General features: G+C 47.8%; 1 protein-coding gene across 1 annotated transcript; it reads right to left on the bottom strand.

Annotated features, from left to right (window-relative positions):
• Positions 1–7024: 7024 nt before the first annotated feature.
• On the bottom strand, positions 7025–25269 carry LOC107120460 (chromosome unknown open reading frame, human C17orf105). The gene is made up of 5 exons (XM_015423165.1): positions 25149–25269; positions 16434–16504; positions 14235–14353; positions 11360–11483; positions 7025–7081 (listed from the first exon to the last, which is right to left on the bottom strand). Exons 1-5 carry the CDS (start codon positions 25267–25269, stop codon positions 7025–7027), a joined length of 492 nt encoding a protein of 163 aa, XP_015278651.1.
• Positions 25270–26220: the final 951 nt, after the last annotated feature.

Genomic DNA, 26220 nt, shown 5'->3' with positions numbered 1-26220 from the left:
AAATCAAAATATACTTGGTTGGACCCAACCAAATTTTCTGCTGGAGTAAAAGTAAGACATAGTCTCCTTTGATCACTCAAAAAAGGCTGTGCTGAGAATCATGGGACCTACACGTACAAAAGCCATGTGTGATGGGAGTGAAAAATTTGGCTAGATCAGCCCCTCTGTGCTTTCATTTCTTCCCTCTGGAGCAATGAGTAAAAAGGATCAAGTGACACTTTCCTGTCAGCAAACTGGCAGCAAGGCCTTTAATGGAATGGGAGATGGTTCACATCCACTGCTCACAGTGCCCTTCAGCAGTCTTTGGATATCAAGTATAACCCTTTTAGCCCTCAAAGGGCCAGGTTAGTGGTCACAGAACTGTGGATGCCTTGTTCAAATCCTGAACAACACTTAAATGGATTTTATTTAAAGGTGGGGAAAACAGTGGGTTTAGAACTGGGCATTTTAAACAAAACTGCGCATAATGAAATATGCTGAGTAGCCCTAAGTCTGGGTGAAAAGAGAAGAATTTAAAGGTGGGGAAAACAGTGGGTTTAGGACTGGGCATTTTAAACAAAACTGCGCGTAATGAAATATGCTGTGTAGCCCTAAGTCTGGGTGAAAAGAGAAGGAGGTCTCTTTAGTCTCTGGTGCTGTAGAGAGGTCTCGTTGCACACTTAGTAAGGTCTCCTTCACAAACTCAGAGAAACTTCTTTTTCTCGCAGGAGATGTCCCATAAACAGTCAGGATCAAAGGCCCATGCCAGAAGATGGTTGTTCTTCTGCCAACTGTATTTCTCTGTCTCCACAGGTTTTTCTCCTTAGGAACATCTTTAGAAATTCTCAACTCCCTCAGGAGAAAAATGCCCCAGCTTCTCCCTTTTCTCTTTCCTGGAGGCCATCCCCTTCTTCTGTGGTTGCCAGGCAACCAGCCTCTCTGTACAAATCCCCTTCCTCTAAGATCAGAGGACCCCAAACCTTTTGAGCCTGTGGGCACCTCTGGAATTCTGACACAGCCTGTTGGGCACAGTCACAAAATGGCTGCCATAAAATGGCTGCTGCAGAACATGGAGCCAGCTACAAAATGGTTCCCCCAGCTTACCTTCTGTCACACAGTGAAGACCCTTGTGCTGTGATGGCAACTGCTACCAAAGCAATGTTTTAAAAAATATTCACAGCCAATCAGAAGCCATGCTGGGAAAAAAGCCCCACCTGGCCTCACCCACTTTCTAAGAATACTTCACGGTGCCAGAAAAGATGTCTGAGCGTGTCATGGTGCTCATGGGTACCATGTTGGAGACCCCTGCTCTAGAAGGCAGTGTTTCCAGACCTGTCACAAACCCTTTAATAATAAATAAGCATTTATGCCAGGCTTATGTAAGAAACGTTACACCAGTTTGGTGTAGTGGTTAAGTGTGCGGACTCTAATCTGGGAGAACCGGGTTTGATTCCCCACTCCTCCACTTGCACCTGCTGATGTGACCTTGGGTCAGTCACAAGCTCTGGCACAGCTGTTCCTGAAAGAGCAGTTTGTGTCAGAGTTTTCTCAGTCCCACCCACCTCACAGGGTGTCTGTTGTGGGGAGGGGAAGGGAAAGGAGTTTGTAAGCTGCTCTGAGACTCCAAGTGAAGGGCGGGGTATAAATCCAATCTCTTCTCTTCTTCTTCTCTCTTCCCATTTACTGGGCTAAACCTTATACTGTTTGGGCAATTGTGCTGGACACTAGCAATGTATTTTGTTCCCTCACGAACTAGGCTTATTTTGCTTGAGCCATCTGGGTTTGTGTCACTTTAATATCCTTTCCCCCTCCTCGGTACGGTTGTAAGACATCCCTTCCCCCCCAACCGCCCATAATTCAATAAGTACAGTGTAATTATTTTATGTGGCACAGAATTGCTTTGAAATGAGCAATGGTGCTCTTAATTTAATAGATCTATTTATAAAGCTAGTGTGTTACTGTATCAGAGATGTATTACAGGGACTGGGAAGAACAGCAATGCCTGCCTGCCTGTGTTCCCCTGTCCTTTGTCAAGAAATGACACAGTGTTTGCTCTGGGCAGGCAGTGTGCTGTGGCTACGGCTTCAGAGGAGAAGCAAAAACAGCAAGTGGGCCATGAAGCTGTGGGAAACAGCTGCAGCACTGTAGTCTTGTAGGAGCCATAAGAATGAGGATGGAAACACTCGTTTCAACCATAACTTAAATGCCATCAGGATTTGCCACTTTTTCAGGAAACTTCATGCATCCGGCAAAGTAAGTTTTCTATCAACGCTCATATCAAAATAAGGTTGGAGCTAGTTGATAGCTTCCTCCTTGGCTCCAGTGCGAAGCCAGAAATGGGGAACATGAATGAGATCATGAGCTGGAGGATCCAGCATGAGGACCGGGCGAGAATCCCTTATCTTTCTGGTTTTCCCCTTTCTAGAGCAGCTGCTTCCGACCAATGCTCCCTCTAAGCTGTGGAGTCTTGTGAGCAAAGCTTCTACTTTGTGAGCTACTGGCATTAAAGTTGTGAGTGAGCGATTTGGCTGCTGCATAAAATTAGTTTCCTCTGGAGCCATCCTTCCTGAGTTAAGACAAAAATGTGTGAGCCAGAGGCTAAAAAACTGTGAGCGAGCTCACACTAACTCAGCTTAGAGGGAACACTGCTTCTGACCCTGGTAAAGTTTATTCCTAGGATCACAGGAGTTACATCATGGAGTCACATCAGTCAGCAGGCTGCAGTGGGGAGGTGAAATGGTGCTCTGCTGACAGCTGAGCTCTGCTCACACAAGAGGGAAGGGGGATCAGTTTTGTCCCCTTTCCCTCATGTAGCCTCATGACCTGCATGGCTATTACTCCATATGGGTCCTTTTGCAGGGTCAGAAAAGGCTGCTGGGGAGAGAGGAAAGCAAGGAAGATGGATGATTGTCAGCTCCTTCCACTGAGGGATTCTGGGATCCAATCCACCAGTCAGTACAGTGCTTTTGCACATGTCTGTACATTGATCCTCTTGTTCCTGGCCTACAAGTCTCTGCAGCCTTGATCAGCGCATGATTTGTGGTTCACGGGTGAGCTGATAGATCAGGACTCCGGCCCTTTGACAAATCCTCTGTCCTTACTTTCAGTGGGTGTGTGCATGTATAACATTGTTTATATTTTCAGATTCTAGACCACAATCCCATCAGTCATGACAACTATTGTATTGTATATATAAGTAGCTGTTCTTGATGCGTGCCTGATGGATATCCACATGGGAGCAGGAAATTCACAGTACAATATCGAAATGAATGAATTCGGCAGAAAACACAGGCATGTGAAGAGGCTCACAGAGGGGACTGTTAGGACTATAAATTCTCTTGCTGGCACAGAGAGGAGTTGGATGAAGCCCATAAATGATTTACAATTGTTTAAAAATGTTGAATGTTACATAAGAGAAAATGAAGTGGGCCCTATCAGCATTTCTGCTTGATTTCACCTGCTTCCCCCTTCCTCAGTACAGCTCCCATCCCATGTGACTTTTGTCCATGTGAGACCCACAATCTGGGGAGCAGCCTTTTTGGAGGTCAAAAGGGGCCCTTCCTCCTCCTTTCACCTACACAAACTGGTAGGATTTGACCCAGGGCTTCCAAACAAGTTATCCCAATTCCATGGTTTGTATACCGTCTCCTCATATGCAAATGACTCCTGTAACCCAGAGTAACCGGAGTATAACAGTTGGTGTGCTTTCCCAGGCTTCTGGCAAAGATATTCTGAACTACCACAGGCAGCCCTGAGGTAAGACATTTCTTCTTCTTGGATATTATACATATACCTGCTGGGTTGCCTTCCTATAAGTCCTTGTAGAGAAAAGGACACAGAGGAATGGAGTACAGACAGTGTTTTTATGTGCTACGAAATTTCAATCCAAATTCTAATATCTCAAAGCTGCAACATATGGGAGAGAAATTTGGTGGCAGGTGTTTTGTTTTCTGTCGCGTTCCAAGGATTTGCTTTCTCTGGGGAGGACTGTGACAGACTAGAGTTTTTTCTAGCTCAAATGTTTCTGTTCATACTTTTCGACAAATCCTGAAAGTGTGTGTGTGTGTGTGTGCATGCGCACTTGAGAAGTGGAGGAAGCAACACAAGATACATAGATTCAGAACCTTGTGTTTTTATTCTAAAGTCCTAACATAGTGGCCAGGTGTTTCTACTGTCAGCTGACTGTTAGGTTTCGAGTGGCACCAAAGGACTTCTTGTCTCCTTGTGTAACTTAACTTCCTGCAAAACATGAAGAAAGGAAATATTAGGAAGGAAGGCTTGCTCCTGCTGAAAGGAAAATGGCAACATGGCGGGGGGGCGCGGAGGGGATGGGTGCTTGATAGAAGTTTATAAAATGATGCACAGGGTGGAGAAAGTGGAGAGAGCCTGTTCTTCCTCTCCCATAATACTAGCACTTGGTGGCACCCAATGAAGTTAGCAGGCAATAGGATGAGGTCAAGCAAAACGCTTTACCCAACGAGTAATCAAATTGGACAGTTCACTGCCAGTGGACATAGCTGTAACCGTTATCATAGATGTCTTTAAAGTGGAATTGGGCAGATACAGGCCCCTTTCACATTACCATTCTAAACCAGATGTTATTCGTTGTTGACCCAGTTCTGAGTAAAGCGATACAAGGACAGAGGTTTCACAGAGCGAATTTCACTTAGTTAATGAGCCATCTCTAAAGTGATCTGGCTATTTCAAACAGTGCTGTGCTTTCCCCCACCCTTTTTTGCAACACGATCATCCTTGAACTTTTTTTAACGTTCTAAGTTGGGTGCTATAGCACTAGACCAATATAGCACTTCTCAATGTATCTCAATGGTGCTGCTGTGGCACTAAAGTGCTATATTGGTCTACTGCTATAGTGGAGAAAAAGTGCGTGTGTGTGTAGGGGGGGGAGCGCGGCACTGGTGGAAGTGCTGCAGAAATTTTAAACAGTACCCTACTGCGATTCAGAAGCGCAAAGAAAAAGGGTTTTAATTAAAAGGGGTCCTGTTCACACGGAGAAGTTGCCGTGCTAAAGACACGGATGATAGGCAGATTTTCGGTGCGCGATCACACCGCAACATCTGGGAAGTGTAGTTCACCCGTGGCTAACCCGTGGCTTCCCGCCGAAGATGTGGAGTAAAAAACTACCGCATACAATGTAATAGTTTCCGGAAATCGCGGGGCAAGGGCGCGCGTCTGATCGCGTTTCCGCTCGAATCCCATGGCATCGGGTGCCTGTCCATGTCCCATCGCAAACCGGATGGGGGGTTTTTTTTGTCTCCACAGGATGTGCTTGCTCGATCATGCACATGCGCAAACTTTGGTGAGAAAAAAAATCCCGTTTGCCACGGAAGTGGCACCTAGTGATTGCCGGTGTGATCGTGCTGCCCCGCTTCTTTGCTGGGCTTCAGGATAGCCGTGTGATCAGCACCTACCAGCTTAACCACGGGAACTCCATGGGACGTGTGATCCTGCTGCCGTGCTTTACTTTGCTCCAGGGCAAACAGCCACGTCTCACCCCCGCGTTATCTGGCCCGTGTGACCGGGGCCAGGGTTTTGATTAAATCAGAGCCAGGACCCAGCATCGAAGGCTCATCTGCAGCTCAAAGGCTGAGCATTGGGAGAAAGATTCTCTCTGCAGCAGAAGCCACAGTCCTTGCCATGCCCAAAGCATAGTCCAGACCTTCCTTTGCTCCCTAAGCTGTTCCAGAGCTTTTTGATAGAGCCTAATGCCTAAGGTCCTGGAGTCAAGGGATGAAGTTGCTGAAAGAAACAGCCAGTCCCGAGGGAATGCGGGTCAAGCCCTTGTCTTCCCTCCAGATCCCAGGCATCCTCTGTGACATTTGCAAGAGGAAGACTGCAAATGTTTCTTGTTATGCCACAGATGTTCCTATTGGCCCCTTTCGTACACAGGCCCTCGCAGATGTTACTGGATAGACTCCTACCATGCTTACAGTATCACATCCACCATTATTGTATGGGGCTGTTTGATTTGTGCAATTTCTCCCATGTGTTTGCTCTGATGCACAATTCTGTAAGCATGAATGTGTTACCGACTGATGGCATGTGTATGAGAGAGAGAGACAGAGTGTTCACACTTTCTATGTCTATGGAGCAACTGGATAAATCGTGTCTCCTATCTGCTTCCCCATGCTGGAGCAAACAGCGTATTTACCAAGTGAAATATATACACTAAAGCCACCTTGTGGGATTTTTGCTGCATCAAAAAAAAAAAAAGTGGTGGTGGGGGGGAAGTGCTGAAATGTTAATTGGCTATCGAGAGCTAGTTTGGTGTACTGGTTAAGTGTGCAGACTCTAATCTGGGAGAACCGGGTTTGATTTCCCACTCCTCCACTTGCAGCTGCTGGTGTGACCTTGGGTCAGTCACAAGTTCTCTCAGAGCTGTTCTCTCAGGAGCGGTTCTCAAAAGAGCCCTCTCAGCCCCACCTACCTCACAGGGTGCCTGTTGTGGGGAGGGGAAGGGAAAGGAGTTTGTAAGCCGCTCTGAGACTCAAAGTGAAGGGCAGGGTATAAATCCAATCTCCTCCTCCATCATAAGAACTTGTAGTATTTAACTTAATTTTTTTTCTTGAGGCTATTAGCAAAACATTTTCTCTCCTTAGCTAATGTTAATTGCCTATGGGCAGTTGTTGTATGCAGGCTGCAGCATGGGAATCCTCATGGCATGAGGCATTCAGTTCTACAGGCGTGATTCCATTTCTTGATATGGTTTTCCTATCCCCCAGCTAGCAAGCTTTTGTCTATGTGCCCTTGGCAGGTCTGTGCAGGCACGGACTCAGTCTTGTAGATGGATTCTGTTCACTGAATGAATACCAAAAAAATCAGTGACTCCTGATCCTGCCCATTTAATTGTGTACTTATGACTTACTGCTTATCATTTTCTCTCTCCAATTACTGACTGTCACCCCCCCCCCCAAAGCACTGTGTGTACTCTCAAAAGATTGCTCCCCCGTCCTAATCTTTTTCTACATATACATACCACACACACAAAGAAAACCCCTTGTTGGTCGATCTGGATGATGCTCCATACCTAATCGCTGGCCGAGAGTAGAAAGCGGGTGCTATTCCTAAGGTATTTTCTTGAATTCTGTGGGGGTGAAAAGAACCAAGGGCACAAATTAGTCAACAGTGATATTTAGGAATATTGATATTTAATCAGTTGTAATTCTGGGGGATCTTTAGGCCCCACCTGGAGGTTGGCAACCCTATTAAGCCATGAGAGCTTAGGCCAATCACAAAATGGCTGCCATGGGCCAGGACTAATCACAAATTGGCTGCCATGCGGACTAAAGCCAATTACAAAATGGCTGCCATGGGGTGCTGGCTAGGGTTGCAAATGTCCAGGTGGGGCCTGGTGTTCTGGAATTACAGTTGATTCCCAGATTATTAAGATCAGTTCCCAAAAATGGTAGGGTTGCCAGGCTCCTGGTCTGGGCGAACTTTATCCCACTTTTGTGGGCCTCTTTCTGTCGCCGACCAGCTGGCCGGTGTGGGGAGCCCTGCCCACAAATGGCCCCCAACGCAATGTGATGACATCACCCAGAAGTGACGTCATCATGTCACTGATGGGGGGGGGGCGGTCTAGTTTTTTTGCAAACCTATGGTAAAATTGGGCTCAAACCATAGAGTTTTGCCCAAAAGCTAGAGCGTCACCCCCGATGGCGGCAACATGATGACGTCACTTCCGGGTGACGTCATCATGGCAAGCATGCCAGAAGATCCCGGGACAGACCCTGCAACCCCCTGCTGGCAGCCAGGTAGGACCTGTCAACCCTAGAAGATGGGCTGTATAGCATCACATCGCTGATGAGCTCTCTCCCCTCCCAAAATGCCATCCAAATCTTCAAGAATTTTCCAAGTCAGAGTTGACAATCCTAGTGCTAGGGCCAGTCACAAAACACTGGGAGGTCTCAAGCGAAATATATTCATACCTTGGAGGAAAGTTTTCTGAATGAGTGTTCCTGACAAACCCAAAGGTGGTGCTTCCTGGGTTCTTCGTAGAGCACCTCCGGCTCCAATGAGGTGGGGAAAAGCCAGAACTGGCTATTTGGTTAGGGAAAAGAGATGCTACAGGGAAGAAGTCAATGGCTGTCAGGAAATAGGCTTGCCAACCTCCAAGTGGGGCCTGCAGTTCTCCTGGAGTTACAACTAATCTTCAGACTATAGAGATCAGTTCCCCTGGAGAAAATTGCAGTTCTAGGTGGACTTTATGGTTTGGTGTAGTGCTTAAAAACGGTGGACTCTAATCTGGAGAACTGGGTTTGATCCACCACTCCTACACATTCAGCTGCTGGGCGACCTTAGGTCAGTCACAAGTTCTCTCAGAGCTGTTCTCTCAAGAGCAGTTTCTGTCTGAGCTCTCTCAGTCCCACCTACCTCACAGGGTGTCTTGTAGTGGGGGGAGGAAAGGAAGGAGATTGTAAACCACCTTGAGACTCTGAGTGAAGGGTGGGGTATAAATCCAATCTCCTCCTCCTATTTATTCTAGATGAAATCCCTCCTGAATTCCCCCCTCCATAGGGTAGAGTTGGTAGCCCTACCAGGAAACCTATTGGTGGGCGGCATGGTACCCATCGGTGCCAAGGTGGCAAGGATCACTGGAAACTGGAGAACAACAAGAAGAGTTGATTTTTATACCCCTTAAGGTTTTATACCTTTAGGAGTCTCAAAGTAGCTTACAATCTCTTTCGCTTCCTCTCCCCACAACAGGCACCTTGGGAGGCTGGTGGGGCTGAGAGAGTTCTTAGAACTGTGACTGGCCCAAGGTCACCCAGCAGGCTTCATGTGGAGGAGTGGGGAATCAAACCCAGTTCTTCAGATTAGAGTCCACTGCTCTTAACCACTATACCACGCTGGCTCCCTGACTAGACGACCCCTTGGAGTTTCTTCCAAATGTGTGAGAAAGCATCCTTTCACTCTCCAGATTTACACGAGAGACAAAGAGATGGTAACTTTTGTGCTAAGAGAAAGGTTGCAGCTGTGCCATCTGCTTTCCCCCCTCTCTCCATCTGTGGGAGGCTTGTTGTCACGGCTGAGATGTCGTCGCCTGACTTTGGGGACAGATTTTTAACTCTGTTGACAAAGAAATTAGTGCAGGCAACTTTTTTGCAATAATGAACGGGGAGAGGGAAGGGGGGAAAGATGAAGGGGAGCCTTTGCAACGTGACACGTGGGATACAAACCCGGCATAACCCCCCCACCCCTCTGCTAATAACAGGGTTGGAACACTTTCTCGCCCACGCACGAGCTTCAGAAATTGCCCCACCGGATTATCACATTCTGCAAACGCTGAGGGAAAATTACAAAATTAATTGCGCTCCAAAGGTCCTGTTTTTATTTGGAAATGTAAAGATTAAACATCTACTGCTAGGACTGGAAAGTTAATTAACTGTCCTTCTTTGTTAGCCGCAGAGCTGACTGATCCACTCAGTGTTGTTTTTGTGTGTTTTTAAAAACTGTATGTAAAGAATCTGCTTTTACTAGAAGTCTGAAGGCCTAACAAAGGATATGCGGCCTTCTCCGGCCTATATCTCAATATTGCCGTGCAGTCTAATGGGAGAAATGCCTGATGTGGCATTGCCACCTTACATGTTGCCTCACTTTCTGTGAGAAACAACCAATGACAGCATCTGGGGCATAGAAATGCTGAGTGTGAGGATGTCCCATCATGCTTTGTGGTGTAAGGTGTTACCAGGCAACTGTGGACCACCAGTAATGATACATCCCCCATAACTATCTCATTAGCCCTAAAATTAAACAGGACAAATCTGCCTTTGAATGTAACCTCTGACTTGGATGCCCTTCACTCTAATCACCAAGATTGGGGCAGGAGAGAAATCGAGATGTTCTGGACGTGCTCAGAATCATTTACCATGACACACGTTTCAGGAATGAGCTCTGTTCTCAAAACAAGGCCCTCGATTCTCAGAATCCTAGATTTCAGATCCTAGAGCTACAGTCAGGTGATCCTTGGCTGAAAGAAAGCCGCAGGAAACTGAAGAGCCATGTCTTTGCCATGTGTGTGACCTATCAGGGAATCTAGCAGTACACGACGCAGCCACCAAGAGGCAATATCAGATGAAGGCCTTGGCTTCTACGCCTTGTTTGTTGGTCCTCCAGGACAACTGGTTGGCCATTGACTAAAACATGATGCTGGTCTAGATAGACCCCTGGTCTGATCAAGCAGGACTCTTTTTATGCTCTTGAGAAATCTATGCAGGTATGGGTCTGGTCACTACCCAGGCAGAAGATCTATGCAACTGCATTAAATTCCATTAACATAACATAATTGTATGAATATGCATAAATAAATAACCAAATAAAGACATGGATGACTGTCTCTCCTCACTATACTGTTTACATCAGGGGTCCCCAACCTTTTTGAGCCTGCAGGCACCTTTGGGATTCTGATACAGTGTGGTCAGTGCAGCCACAAAATGGCTGCCACAGAGGTGGAGCCACCCACAAAATGGCTGCTGCAGCTTACCTTGAGTCATACAGTGAAGATCCTCCTGCTGTGGTAGCAGCTGCTGCCAAAGTAACATATTTAAAAATATGTAGAGCCAATCAAATTTCCAATGCTCAATCAGAAGCCTTGCTGGGCAAAATAACCCCCACATTTTCTAAACACACTTGGTGGCAGGCCCGTAGCTAGGGATCCCAAGTCCCCCCGGGGGGCGGGGAAACACCCGCCCAGAGGCCTGTTCCCCGGTGCCGCCGGATTGGGCCCCGGGGGGAACTCCACCCCAACGTGCGCGTCACCTGGAAGTGACGTGGGCACACTGGGCACGCTGGGGGTGGGGCCACGGCCATAGAAGGGAAAACTCTATAGTTTCCCCTTGTATGGCCGTGGCCCCGCCCCCAGCGTGCCTGGCGTCCTCCCGTCACTTCCAGGTGACGTGCGTGCGCACAAGATGCCGGCTGGCAGCCCCCCGCTCCCGGTGAAGATAGACTTGGCAACCCTACCCATAGCTAAAGTGGGGCATCTCGGGGCTAGGCCCCCTTACTTACTGGCAAGGCCCCCTGACTTCCCATCCAGCCCAGGGCCCCTGAGCGGCAGCAGGTGCGGGGAAGGAGCTGGGTATTCCTTTAATTCGATTAGCCAGTGCCCTCTAAGAAATGTAAATGCCCCCTAACTTTAAAAATCCTGGCTACAGACCTGCTTGGTGGACACCAGAAAAGGTGTTGGTGGGTGCCATGACAACTGCAGGCACCATGTTGGGCACTCCCGGTTTACATGTTGTGATGCACGTGCAGCATTGTGGGAAAGCTACCCTTACAACCAGTTAGGCATTAGAATCCTTTTGACTACCATGATCAGAAAAATAAGCTTCATTTTGAGAAAGGTGGCCAAGGTTGCACTTGCCTGCCAGTCTATCTCGGATTGCTTCCTGTCATAGGTCGGCTTACGATCTCTGATCCTCTTCAGGATGCCCTGGTTCTCCACGGTTATCCTCACAAGCTCCCGGTTCTGCTGCTGTCGGAGTGGACTGCAAAACCCGAACAGGTCCCACTTATCAGATTCTGGGGGCAATTATACAGAGAAGCCCTGGGGGAAGCAGGGGGCAAGAGGTTGGCTTCATCTAGATGAAATACAGGCGGAGGACACGAGTTTGGGAAGAAGAAAAATCTAAGCTTCTTGATGTATTGAAGAGCCAAAGGATATGGAATGAAACCATAAAATGAAATGGAATTTTTATGCAGTCATGAGCTTCCGGCCAGGGTTAAAAGTCACTTACAGTTTTTACTGGTACTTTATCCCTTGGGGAGACTCAAAGCAGAAAATGGAAAGTACCACTTTGGTCACTTTCTTAGCAGTACTTCCTGGGGGGGGGGACAATAGAGGTTTATACAATTATGCACAGGCTGGACAGAGTTGACAAAGGCCCCAGTCACACGGGCCGGATAACATGGAGGGTGGGGAGGCGTGGCTATTTGCCCCGTTGCAGTTTGATCCATGATTATGCATTCAGATGCAACAGGATGATGGGGGAGAAAGCTGTGCGCTGGCGCAATCAAACCAGGGGAATCCGCATGCAGCACATGGCAAACCATTTGCCAGTAGGTCATCCCAGGTACTTTTTTACAGGGGTCGTTTCGTAGAAAAAGAGCTAGGGGAACTCATTAGCATCTCATTAGCTTTTGCCACACCCCCTGACATCACCGGAAGTGATGCATATGCCACACCCCCTGCCCCCAATGGTCCCGGCCGCCGTCGCCGGCCTTGCAACTCCACTGCAGAGCCCCATGAGGGGCCCGGCGGTGGACCTGCAAGGCCGGCGGGAGTGCAAGGAAGCCCCGCGAAGGCCCTCCCTGGCCCCAGGCAGGCAGAGGTGGGGAGAGGCAGGGAGGAAGCAACTTACCCTCCCTCTTCTCCTGCCTCCTCCTGGCTGAATGAGGGCCGGAAGCGGGGTGGCCGGAAGCAGGGGGCGGGGCTTCGTCATGTGCCCCGCCCCCGTACCTCACCCGGGGGAACTGCGATCCCCCCGAAATGACCTCTGCTTTTTTAATGCGCATCTTCGGTGGGACGCCACAGGAGCTCTACGCCTCCCAGATGTTCTGGTGTGATCGCGCCGGAAAACTCCGTGGGAGAATCGTGCCTTCAGCGCGGCAAATGCTCCGTGTGACTGGGGCCAAAGATAACTTTTTCTTCCTCTCCCAAAATACTAGAAATTGAGGGCATCCAATGGGTAGTAGATTCAGGGCGGGCAAAAGGAAATACTTCTTTATGCAGCAAGTGATTAAAATGTGGAATTCTCTGCCAGAGGATATAGTGATGGCCACAGGCATAGATGGCTTTAAAAGGGGATTAGACAGATTCACGGAGCACAGGTCTATCAGTGGCTATTAGCCATGGTGACTAAAGGAAACCTCCATGTTCAGAGGCAGTTAGCCTCTGAATCCCAGTGCCAGGAAGCGACTTCGGGCAGGCCTTGGCCTCTCTGCCCTGTTGTTGGCCCTCCAGAGGAACTGGTTGGTCACTGTGAGACAAGATGCTGGACTACACAGACCACTGGTCTGATCCAGCAGTGCTCTTCTTATGTTCTTATACCAGCCCGTACTGGCTTACTTTCACCCATATTTCCAACCTGGATCCAGAAAAGGTCTGTCTCAGGATCCCTCATGTCCTGCAATCCCAGAAAATCTTGAGGCAAGTCTCCCTGAATGAGTGCAGTAGCGTCTGCAGCTGCAGTTATTCTGAAAATGCGCCTTACAGGTGTGAGAATGATGTCCAGATGGACTTTGTGCCATTTATGTTAATGTCAGTTCTCTTTTGGATAGGAAAGTATTTTTTGGGGGGGGGGGGAGCTTTCAGCAAGTGCATTTAAAAGGATACGTTTTATGCCACTTCCGTCACTTATGATGAAGTGAGAACTTGTAGTTATGAGATCAATAATTCTGTCTATTGGCATTCTCATAAAGGGAAAACAAAATCAAGAGGAGACGAGGGAGCAGTCTGTCAAGAAATATATAATGGCGTCCTTATGAACGGGTCATTTCCCTATCCAACAGTTACAGGGCCTGCTTGTCTGAAGTAGAGAGCAGAAGAATACGCCTTCTCCCATACATTCTGGCTTGGGAATTAAGATCATGGGAGGAGGCTCTCCTGACCAAGGGTGTAGACTTTCCAATTTCCCGGGGGGGGGGGGCTGGGCCAGAGGCATTGCAAGGGTGGCTCCCGGGGGAGGCTGAGCACCTTCCTGAAAATTTCGGCGGAGGCTGAAGCCCTCCCCACGAAGATTACGCCTATGCTCCCAACCGTCCCACCGATCAATGAAACTAATCTGGTGGGTACTTGAGAGAGAGCCTTTTCAGGGAGAGCCCCACAATTGTGGAACAACCTCCTCAGGGAGGCAACTGAAGATGGTCTTATTTAGGCCTGCATTCGATTAAAGCAGCCCTGAACGATGATTTTAAATTTTGGTTTTTTGTTTTATGTTTTTTATGCAATCCATCTTATTTATTGTATGAATATCGTAATAAGCCACCTTGAGTTCCATGAGGAAGAAAGGTGGCTGATGAACATTTTAAATAAATAAATAAACTTGGGAAATTTCTGGAGCATGGGGGGGGCAGAGTTTGGGGAGGGGAGGGAGTTCACATGGAATCTATGGTATACCACACAGTTTGTCCTCCAAAGCTGCCATTTTCTCCAGGGGAAGTGTTTTCTGTAGTCTGGAGAACTCCAGGCCACAACTGGAGGTTGGTAACCTTGCAAGGGGATGTGGCTTGGCACTGACCTCTTCTTTACATAGTGGTTCCAGCAGTCTACCATGCCTGACCCACGATAAATATCAGCCAGACGTGTTGAGATGCTCTTGTTTTCTCTTTCAATTAGACTAATCCTCTTTTGGGCTTCCTGTAGAATGAGACAGCACAGGTTTCAGATGTTATCACACAATTTCTTTCTTCCCAGGGATAGGAATCATAAATGCTCATTTTTTTGGTACCCAATTCTTGCAAGCAGAACATTCTTCTCCTCTTTTTACCATCCCACCCATGACACACTTATTATCAAACTGTTATGGAACCATGCAGGAAAAACAAACACAGTGCCACTACCAGTAACAACATTACAACACAAGGAAAAGAATTAGCACCTGGAGAATCCGCTTAGATTTCCAACACCTGGTGTACAGCCTTTCCACAATGCCCAAGGTAGCTTTCAAATTATGAACATACACAAATAAGAACATGGTGTTTAAAATAAAAAAGTTCAACACATGAATTCAAATGCATCAAGTTAAGAGGGCAGTATTGTCACTACCAGATGCCAGAGATGACCATTAGTTATTTTTGCCGAAGGTGTGTCTAAATAATTCCACTTTGCACCTTTTATGATAAAAAGAGAGTGTAAGAGCTTTCTGTACCATAATCTAGCAGGCTGTTCCAAAGAATGGGCACACAGCCACTGAAAATAAGCATGCACAGACTGTAGTTGAACAGACCTCCCAAACAGAGGAGACTGTCAGAAGTGAGACATTTGATTACCTTAGTTGGCACATGGGATCATAATGGGGAAAAGTGGTCCATAAAGGAATTAGTAATTCCTGCTTTCTGCTCCCTTAGCTCCACCCTTTTTCCCTTTCATTCCATCATTTGATCCCAGAAACCTGTCCCTGAGTACATGAGGTCTTCTCCTCGACCCCACTGAGCTAGGATTGCCAAGTTCACCCTGGCCACTGGTGAGGGATGGCAGGGTAGGGTTGTCAGATCCAGGTTGGGAAACTCCTGGAGATCTGGGATGGAGACTGGGGAGGACAGGGATCTCAGTGGGGTACAATGCCCATAGAGTCCACCCTCCAAAGCATTTTCTCCAGGGGAACTGGGCTCTGTTGTCTGGAGATGAGCTGTAATTCTGGAGGATCTCCAGGTCCCATCTGGAGGTAGGGTTGCCAGAGCCTGTCCACCCACTGGTGGGGGAATTTGGGGGGCATCCCTGGAGGGGGAGGGGACATCCCCAACATGATGACATCACATAGAAGTGATGTCATCACATTAAGGAGATAGCCTGAACTGCAAGTGGCAAATTCACTGCTTGGAGATCAGGCCCCCGCGGCCCCCTTTAAATGCTTTTTACAAGCGGGGGCTGCCAGCTCCTGAATTCCAAGTGGCGAATTTGCCGCTTGCAGTTGCAAATTTATGGCCAGCGGCCACCCCTCTTCCTCCTCTTCTGCAAGTTTTCAAGGGCCCTCCGGTTGATTGGCGAGCCATGTGCTCCAGCCAATCAGCTGGAGGGCCCTTTAAAACTTGCAGGAGAGGAGGGAGAGGGGTGGTTGCCAGTGGCTGCTCTTGTGGGCGGGGTTTCCCCCACTGGCCAGGTGGCTGGCAGGAGCCCTCAAAATCGGGGGATTCCCCCGCCCTCACCTGGGGATTGGCATCCCTACCTGGAAGCTGGCAACCATAAGTGACTGAGTCCCACCCCTTGACTTCACTGGTCCAGCCCTGCCAAGTGGCTGGACTCCACCTAGAGTTGCCATCTGGGAGCTTTCTTGGGGGGGGGTGCAATGCCATGTTGTAACTTCCAGTCATGTAAACAGGCATCGCTGCAACCCCTCCAACCTCTATATTTTTTACAGGGGTGCAGTGATGCACGACATCCCTTCTGGTTACATATTCCGAAGTGAGGCTGTGGCATTGCCACAATGCCACTCCCCCAAATTTCTGTTGCTGCTGCACAGGGCAACACCGGGTGACTAGAGGCAGGGGGCAGGAGGTCTCCTGCTATATTGGCAGACCTGCCTCCCGCCAGCTCTACCCCTCACCCGAAGAGTGCCTTCTACAGTGCTCGCTTCGGCAGCACATATACTAAAATTGGAGTGCCTTCTACGAGTTGGCAACCCAATCCCACAGTGGCTTTTCCCAGGGGAATTATACGTTTCTGTATAGTGGTTAGTCAGGCCCTCAACCAGCACTTATACAAGGGGGAAGTGACATACCTGGATCTTCGAAACCTTGAAGTAATGGTGGGGCTGAGCACTTGGTGCCTTCGTATCAACAAAATGCTTCCCTGGAGATAGATAATAAACTATGTATTTATTTGAAGTAGTTATATCCTTCCTCCCAACAATGACGACAAAAGAATTCTGGATAAACAGACAGTTTAAAATAGTAGGAAAAGGCCATTATTTTCACTATTCCTGCTGTTTCTCCGTGTATCTACCATTTAGGGTTGCCAGCTATGGGTTAGGAAATACCTGGAGATTTGGGGGTGGAGACTGAGGAGGGCGGGGTTTGGGGAGGGGAGGGACTTCCATGGGGTAAAATGCCATAGAGTCCACCTTCCAAAGTGGCCGTTGTGATCCTGCCTGTCCTTCATGGAGCTCAGGGCTGTATCTGGTTCTCCCTTCTTCCATGTTATCCTCAACTGAGGTAGGACAGGCTGGAAGAGAGTCAAAGAGCACTCAGAGAGGTTCATGGCTAAGTAGGGATTTGATTCTGGGTCACCAAGGCCCTATTCTGAGATGCTAACTACGAAAGCAGCAGGAGCAACCACACTGTTGGTAGCAATACTGGGTTTTTTTAACTGGGGTAGGGGTGGGGAGGAGAGAAGAGAAACTTCATGAAACCCCTTTCCTTTGGATAAAGACTCTGAGTCCTGGCTGCCACCAAGGTCATACCCATGGCCTAGGGTTGACCACCTCCAGGTGGTGCCTGGAGATCTCCTGCAATTACATCTGACCTCCAGGTGACAGAGATAAGTTCACCTGGAGAATATGGTCACTTTGGAAGGCGGATTCTTTGGAAAGTGGACTCTAATACCCCATTGAAGCCTCTCCTCTCCCCAAACCCTGCCCTTCTAAGGCTCCACCCTCCCACATCTCCAGGTATTTCCCAACCCGGAGCTGGCAACCCTACCATGGACTCCCGTTGTTGCTGGATGCCATTTTATGGTTGCTAAAGAGATGTGGGAGCCAGGCCACCTAGCTGCTGTCTCTGCTGCCCAAAACACAGAAGGGGAAAGAAGACTGACTGCCATTTTGAACTGAAGCTGACTTGTTCCATGCCACAGAGGGAAAAGGAGGTGTGTCAGTGCTTATGGCTTGAGCCTCAGTAATACAGTCACACAAAGTGTGTCTGTCTGGCTTGCTCTCACCACAGAAGGGTGTGTTTGTGTGTGTGTGTGGGGAAACCTTGGCGCTGGTTTGTGTTTCAAGAAAAGCACTTCACACCAGGTGCTCTCTCTCATAGCTTAACCTACCTTGCAGGGTCGTCGTGAGTGTAAAATGGAAGAGAGGAGAACCTGTCTTATGTTACCTGGAAGAAGGGTGGGGTGGAAATGCAAGAGACAGACATGTGGCACGGATTAGAAGAGATCGATTTAATTTTCATAATTTTATTTTTATTTTTCAAACATTTGTGTCTTCATAAGTTTCAATATCAGAGATGGATAAGTGTTCAATATGCTTTTCCTTTGTAGGTCAGAGTATGACTTAGGTTTGTGCTGACAGAGAAGGAGTGGAGTAAACATTCTTATCAGTTTTCTTGGCTGGAGTAGCTGTTTGGCTGTCTGGTTGCCTTAATGAAACTTGACTGTATCGCTAATGGGATAAGGGAGGAAGGGTCTAGACATGAATGTATTTACTTAATCTCACTTCTAGTATAAGGTTCATATGCTTTACCTATGTTTTGATGCAAAGTTCCAAAGAGTCTGGGTGAAGGGGGATTTCTATTCCTTATCTGAAAATAATACTTTTTGCTTTGGTATGAAGAATCCTTGGTTAAAGGTGAAGAAGACTTCTTTGTTCTATGTCAAGTAAACAATTAAGATACTATGTAGCTACACCTCTTATTGTAACTGACCAATGAATGTATGTCCACAAAAATGATGCCTCTTTATGTTTCTCCGTGTATCTACCATTTAGGGTTGCCAGCTATGGGTTAGGAAATACCTGGAGATTTGGGGGTGGAGACTGAGGAGGGCGGGGTTTGGGGAGGGGAGGGACTTCCATGGGGTAAAATGCCATAGAGTCCACCTTCCAAAGTGGCCGTTGTGATCCTGCCTGTCCTTCATGGAGCTCAGGGCTGTATCTGGTTCTCCCTTCTTCCATGTTATCCTCAACTGAGGTAGGACAGGCTGGAAGAGAGTCAAAGAGCACTCAGAGAGGTTCATGGCTAAGTAGGGATTTGATTCTGGGTCACCAAGGCCCTATTCTGAGATGCTAACTACGAAAGCAGCAGGAGCAACCACACTGTTGGTAGCAATACCGGGTTTTTTTAACTGGGGTAGGGGTGGGGAGGAGAGAAGAGAAACTTCATGAAACCCCTTTCCTTTGGATAAAGACTCTGAGTCCTGGCTGCCACCAAGGTCATACCCATGGCCTAGGGTTGACCACCTCCAGGTGGTGCCTGGAGATCTCCTGCAATTACATCTGACCTCCAGGTGACAGAGATGGGTTTTTTTAACTGGGGTAGGGGTGGGGAGGAGAGAAGAGAAACTTCATGAAACCCCTTTCCTTTGGATAAAGACTCTGAGTCCTGGCTGCCACCAAGGTCATACCCATGGCCTAGGGTTGACCACCTCCAGGTGGTGCCTGGAGATCTCCTGCAATTACATCTGACCTCCAGGTGACAGAGATAAGTTCACCTGGAGAATATGGTCACTTTGGAAGGCGGATTCTTTGGAAAGTGGACTCTAATACCCCATTGAAGCCTCTCCTCTCCCCAAACCCTGCCCTTCTAAGGCTCCACCCTCCCACATCTCCAGGTATTTCCCAACCCGGAGCTGGCAACCCTACCATGGACTCCCGTTGTTGCTGGATGCCATTTTATGGTTGCTAAAGAGATGTGGGAGCCAGGCCACCTAGCTGCTGTCTCTGCTGCCCAAAACACAGAAGGGGAAAGAAGACTGACTGCCATTTTGAACTGAAGCTGACTTGTTCCATGCCACAGAGGGAAAAGGAGGTGTGTCAGTGCTTATGGCTTGAGCCTCAGTAATACAGTCACACAAAGTGTGTCTGTCTGGCTTGCTCTCACCACAGAAGGGTGTGTTTGTGTGTGTGTGTGGGGAAACCTTGGCGCTGGTTTGTGTTTCAAGAAAAGCACTTCACACCAGGTGCTCTCTCTCATAGCTTAACCTACCTTGCAGGGTCGTCGTGAGTGTAAAATGGAAGAGAGGAGAACCTGTCTTATGTTACCTGGAAGAAGGGTGGGGTGGAAATGCAAGAGACAGACATGTGGCACGGATTAGAAGAGATCGATTTAATTTTCATAATTTTATTTTTATTTTTCAAACATTTGTGTCTTCATAAGTTTCAATATCAGAGATGGATAAGTGTTCAATATGCTTTTCCTTTGTAGGTCAGAGTATGACTTAGGTTTGTGCTGACAGAGAAGGAGTGGAGTAAACATTCTTATCAGTTTTCTTGGCTGGAGTAGCTGTTTGGCTGTCTGGTTGCCTTAATGAAACTTGACTGTATCGCTAATGGGATAAGGGAGGAAGGGTCTAGACATGAATGTATTTACTTAATCTCACTTCTAGTATAAGGTTCATATGCTTTACCTATGTTTTGATGCAAAGTTCCAAAGAGTCTGGGTGAAGGGGGATTTCTATTCCTTATCTGAAAATAATACTTTTTGCTTTGGTATGAAGAATCCTTGGTTAAAGGTGAAGAAGACTTCTTTGTTCTATGTCAAGTAAACAATTAAGATACTATGTAGCTACACCTCTTATTGTAACTGACCAATGAATGTATGTCCACAAAAATGATGCCTCTTTACCTGTACCAATGAAGATTTCTGTATGTTATCATTTTGCTTATGTCATTGGGTATAAAACCTTATGTTCTTCCTTGCTAAAGTCAGAAAGCAGTTGTTTTTGGTGTGCAATTATAGTCTAGCACTGTTTTCCTATTTGCTGCAATACATATTAAGAACTTTTCCTCCTCTCTGGCACTTCACTTGTGTTGTTCTTTTCGGGCCGGGGGACCTGCGAGCCACATTTGTGGAACAGACATTTTGAATTTTTCTTTCTGTTACATAAAAGGTTACAGATCTGCCTATAATCTTTGCCTGTTCAACGGTACCGTATGCCCCAAGATCATTTACTGATAAAATATATTAAACAAACTAAATATATAACCCATGTTGGCTTGCCAACTCTGGACTGGGAAATTCCTGAAGACTGGAGGGCAGTGCCTATGGAAGGGCGAGTTTGGGGAGGGATTTCACCTAGAATCCATGGTATATTGTAGAGTCTACTGTGACGAACTGACCTCCAAAACCAGGATGCTTTAGTGCATCAGATTCAGAGAGTGGAGAAATTAGTGGTTAATGCCTCACTGTAAAGCACAGTTTGATTGATGGGCTGCTGCCTGCGTGCATCCCCCCCCCCCTGATTGGTCAGCACCAGCTGAGGAGAGTTTTACAAAGTCTTGTCAGTCTTGTCAGGGGAAGTCGGTTCTCATTTGGACTTTGGCTTTGCAATAGCCAGTCAGGAGGAGAGTGTGTGTCGGTCTGAAGGGAACAGACAAGTCACTTGAGAAGTGAAGGGACACAACTCCTTCCCTGACTGTGTACCAACACTTTTGAGGAAAAGTTCAGAAATCAGAACTTAATGTCTAAGTGTCAGCTTTAGCTGAATTCCATTTATTCACAGTCTCCAGAAATGGGGCTTAGGTTTGACAAAAGAGCCTGGACAGGAGGTTGAAAATTGCCAGCCCAGCCAAACAGAAAAGGATTATTGCTCCTTGAAGAAGGATGATATTTCTTACCCAGTTATTCAGAGGGTTCAGCTCAGAAGGGACCCTGGTTTGTGTGAAAAGGTCTTAGACTCCTCAAGGGTATAAAAGGGAAAGTTATAATCCCACATGGAAAGTATTTAAATACAGGAAGAAAGTACTAACTTCCAGGAAACTAAGACACATTGTAGCTGAAATCTCCAAGACAAAACTCTCACAGTTAAGAACTGAGTCTCTATAAGCTTCAACTATACTCTGTTGCCTGTTCAAAATATAATAATTTGTTTAAACAGCAACAGTTACCTCAACTTCTTGTTCCCTGCCCTATTCCTATCTCAACTGTGCCTGTTAAATAAAATCAAGCTTTCTGTTGAATTTTACTGGGTGTCAAGTGCCATTTCCAAAGGGATTTATAGGAGGGCTCCTGCTTAGTTACAGTAAATCTCTGGCCTGGGCAAAAGCCAAATCATTTCTCTATCACAGGGTGGGACACACAGAAAGTTATAATTCTAATATTAAAATACACAAGAGGTTCCTCAGTCAGAGTGGGGAACAGTGTTGAAGAAGAAGGGTCCATCATATCTACCTCCAAAGCTGCCTTTTTCCTTCCAGGGGCACTGGTCTCTGTAGTCTGGACATTAGTTGTAATTCCAGGAGATCTCCAGGCCCCACCCAGAGTCTGGCAACCCAAAACCCACAAGATGTGGCAGTAATTTCTTGTAGCCAGAAAGAAATGAAACTTGGCAACTGGATATCAGGCATGCTGTGGTGATATGATATGCCTACACTGCTAGGATTCCCAACCTCGGGGGGGGGGGCTGGAGATAGGCTTGCCAAGTCCCCCCGGGGGGCGGGGAAATCCCCGCCCCAGAGGCCCATTTCCCGCCGCTGGCGGATCGGGCCCCAGGGGGAACTCCACCCCGACATGCACGTCACCTGGAAGTGATGCGGGCATGCTGGGGGCGGGGCCACGGTCGTCCGTGGGATAACTCTATGGTTTTCCCTCGGATGGTCGTGGCCCCGCCCCCAGCGTGCCCAGCGTGCCCGCGTCACTTCCGGGCGACGTGGATGTGTGCACTTTGCGTGTGCGCGTGCGCTCCAGCCGCCTGCTGGGAGTCCCCCACTGTGGTTGAATTCACACTTGGCATCCCTAGCTGGAGATCTCTTGGAATTACAACTGATCTCCAGAAATGTGGAGAAATCTGTTCCCCTTGAGAAAATGGCTGCTTTGGAATGTGGACTGTATGGCATTATACCCAGCTGACGTCCCTTCCCTCCCCAAACCCTGCTTTCCCCAAACTCTGCTCCCCAAACCCTGCTTTCACCAGGCTCTGCCCCCTCCCCAAATATCCAGGAATTTCCTAACCCAGAGCTGGCAACCCAAAGCTTTGCCTTGCTAATCTTGTGAGAACTCCCCCCAAACCCCTGCACCACAAAAATCTGTATCTATATGTATAAATCAGTAGAGTTGAATCTGGGTGGGAAACACAGAAATCAGACTAGACCCAGAACACCACAGCACAGTCCAGTGGTTTTGGAATGAGAGACAAAGCAGACAGAAACTCCAGGGATGAGCACTATTTGCCACACATCTGGACTGGACTCAGGCGCAACACAGGAGGACACACAAGAACCCATGAAGCTGTCTTATCACAGAGACAGACTCTTGGTTTATCCAGGTCAGCAGTATCTCCTCTGACTGGCAAAATGTTTTCCAGGGTGTCAGGGAGAGGTCTTTCACATTACCTGCTACCTGATGCTTTTAACAGAATATTGTTGTTTTTGCCATCAAGCCACAGCTGATTTATGTTAACCCTGTAGGGTTTTCAGAGCAAGAGACGTTCAAAGGTGGTTTGCCATTGCCTGCCTCGGCGTCACAACCCTGGTATTCCTAGGACGTCTCCCATCCAAATATTAGTCAGGGTCAACCCTGCTTAGCCTCCAAGCTCTGACGAAATCAGGCTAGCCTGATCTAACTATTGAATCTGGGACTTTCTGCATGCAAAGCAGGTGGTTCTTCCACTGAACCATGACCCTTCCCCAGACATACTCAGTGTCTTCATATTATAGATGCAAACTCTATGGACTGAGGAATCAGGGAACCGGCAAACATGCTGGCTCCCTCTACTGAGGCCTTTTGGTATAAAAGGAATGCGCATTTGTTCCATCCGGTCTTCATGTAGCATTTAATCTGACACTGCTACACGTTTTGGTTTTGTTCTCTGGAGTGCTGTTTTTCTTTTAGAAAGCAATGATTTCATTTGAACTGTTTATGTTTTTCAATCTTACCCATTTTGTTAAGTGGCAAATCACTTTGAACACCCCCTCAGTAAACAAGCGGTCTAAAATGTAAGCATGAAACAGCAGCAAAGTCATACCTGCAAGCTTTCGTATAGGAAAGGGGGGAGGGTATAGAACCATGATACAGAAGGAAGACAAATTTAGCAGAAGGATCTGGACTCTGCTGGAAAGTAGGGTTGCCAGCTCTAGGTTGGGAAATACCGGGAGATTTGGGGGATGTAGCCTGGGGAGGGCAATTTGGGGAGGGGAGGGACCTCAGTGGGGTACAATGCCATAGAGTCCACCCTCCAAAGCAGCCGTTTTGTCCAGGGAAAGTGATCTTGGTTGTCTGGAGATCAATTGTAATAGTGGGAGATCTCCAGGTACCACCTGGAGGCTGGCAACCCTATGACAGGAAAGGAGAAATTAACGCTGGAAGGAAGACCAGTCACTTTGCTTAGTGGTGACTGGAGAGTGGAGAATGGCTTTTGCAGCAGGTAAACAGAGGGTGGTTTGGAGGCTCTTGCAATACCTAGCAGACATGTATTTGTTTTTTTCCCTGCCATGTGGCTTCACTAGCTGAAGATCTATGCTCTTCGGACTGCTTTCTGGCAGGCACCAGCTCCCATCTCTTGCTTGTGAGCCGTCAGGGGGCTGAATGTCAGCAGGGGGTTGGCTTAAGGGCCGGTCTCCTCATTACAAAGTACTTCTGTTTGCCGGAGTATGACACAAGGGTTTTGTACCACATGGGCAATGGGATAGTCTGACTTCCCAGGTGCGTCCTGGCCACTTTCTGCTTGCAAGCACGGCAGGTGGAGAGAAGTGGCCTCAGCCTCCTCCCCCCTTGCACTGTTTTTGTTTCCTCAAATGGCCCCCATGGATCCACTGTTGGCTCTGTTGCAAAAATCATGTTCCTTTTGAGGCTACATGTTTTTGCGACGATACCGAAAGCAGTTCCATAGGGCCAGGGGTCATTTCGTAGAAAAAGAGGTGCAGGAGCTCATTAGCATAATTTATTAGCATAACTTATTTGCATATGCCACAGCCCCTGACATCACCGGAAGTGTGTCAGAAGGCAACAGCCAGCACTCAGGCTCCACTGGACTGTTTTGGATTGCTAGCTATTGGGGGGGGGGACGTGCAGATCTGTCCTCACAGAGGAGGGAGAGCTTGTACCTGAATAAAACTTGGTCTTAAAGGTGCCACTGGACTGTTTTGGACTGGGGAGCGGGGGGGGGGCTCTGCAACTTACCTGGCTGCTTCTTGCTCTGTCTGAAGGCTGCTGGGAACAGGGGGTGGAGCTTGTTGCATGTGCCCGCCCCCTGGGCTCTTTACTGCCGGAGCTCCGCTCCTGTGCACTCCTGCAGGAAATGACCCCTGCATAGGGCAATCTGAGGGGGTGAATGATCCACGAGTGCTGCAGGCTTCGTTATCAGCTCAGGGGAGAGAAGGTGCGAAGCAGCCAGACTATTACATTTCCCTGCATGCCCCAGCTGTGAGTAGAAAAGTGCCAGCATACATGTGAGAGGCACAAAACTCCAACTGCATGTGCACACGCTGCCCTCCAGCGAATGACGATTTTGTAGCCTGGAGTCTGACCCTTTGTGGGGGGGGGGGAGGGGAGATAGGGTAAGATATCCACAGGGGTCTATAAGATTCTAGTACTGAATAAGTCTAGGATTGCTACAAGCCTACCCAGTTCCACTCTGTAAAAACTCTTCAGTTCACCCGAATGGGACCCCTTCTTCTCGGGGGCCAGCCTTTGCCTGGAATCGGCAACGACCACAGGACAGGTGAAGGCTTCAAGACTGCTCATCTTGGCGTTGCTATCCAATGGCAGGTCTCAAGGGAAAAAGGGGCAACACATGACGCTCCGCTTCTGAGATCCTCCTCCCATGACTCCTCCCTTCTTCTCGGGGGTTGCCATAGATGCCCTGGCTGTGACATCATCGGTTCTGAGTCACCGTGAGAAAGAGTTGTAATACCAGCTCTGAGCCATTGAATGCAATAAGCCAATTGACACGCAGCTTTTTTTTTTTTTTACTCCTGACTTAGAGATCCAGCTATAGGCTGGCTTGTAAGAACCAGTATGATAGGACAGAGAGAAATGGTCCCTCTTGGCTTAATGTTCTGTATCCTTCAAGAGGCCAGCCCAGAGGACCAGGAGAATTCACAAGCAGGACATATGGCAATGTCCACTCTGTTGCAGGTCATCAGAATATACTGTAGTGTCTTTGAACACAGAGGTTGCTGGGTGACGTTGGGCCAGTCACACACTTTCAGCCTAACCCGCCTCACAAGGCGATTGCGAGAATGAAATGGAGGCTGTTGTAGCTGTTAACTACCAATCCTTCAGGCCAGGACCAGATGCTGATTGGCTGGTGCTTCTCTCAGTCACAAAACCACTCCCCCTTCTCTGTCAGAGCAGTGTTTCAAGCTGAAACAAAAATCCTTTTAGGCTGCAGAATGTTTTACACTCTAGGTGAGTTTTGTAACGGTTTATTAATTTTAATGACAAATTTATGTTTTCTTAATTATTGTGTCAAATTGTACTTTGTAAAGGCAGCAGGAAAAGAGGAAGACCCAACATGAGGTGGATTGACTCAACTGAGGGAGCCACGGCCCTCAGTTTGGAAGACTTGAGCAAGGCTGTTAACGAGGAGATGTTTTGGAGAACATTCGTTTACAGGGTCACCATAAGTCAGATGCAACTTTTTAAAACTTTGTGTTTATTTTTGAAAAAACGGTGGTTTTTTTTGTTTTTTTT

The sequence above is a fragment of the Gekko japonicus genome, unplaced genomic scaffold, assembly GCF_001447785.1.
Source record: "Gekko japonicus isolate JY-2015 unplaced genomic scaffold, Gekko_japonicus_V1.1 scaffold661, whole genome shotgun sequence".
Classification (NCBI taxonomy): Eukaryota; Metazoa; Chordata; class Lepidosauria; order Squamata; family Gekkonidae; genus Gekko; species Gekko japonicus.
The sequence above is the reverse complement of the archived record's forward strand: the minus strand, read 5'-3'. Positions and strand labels throughout refer to the sequence as shown.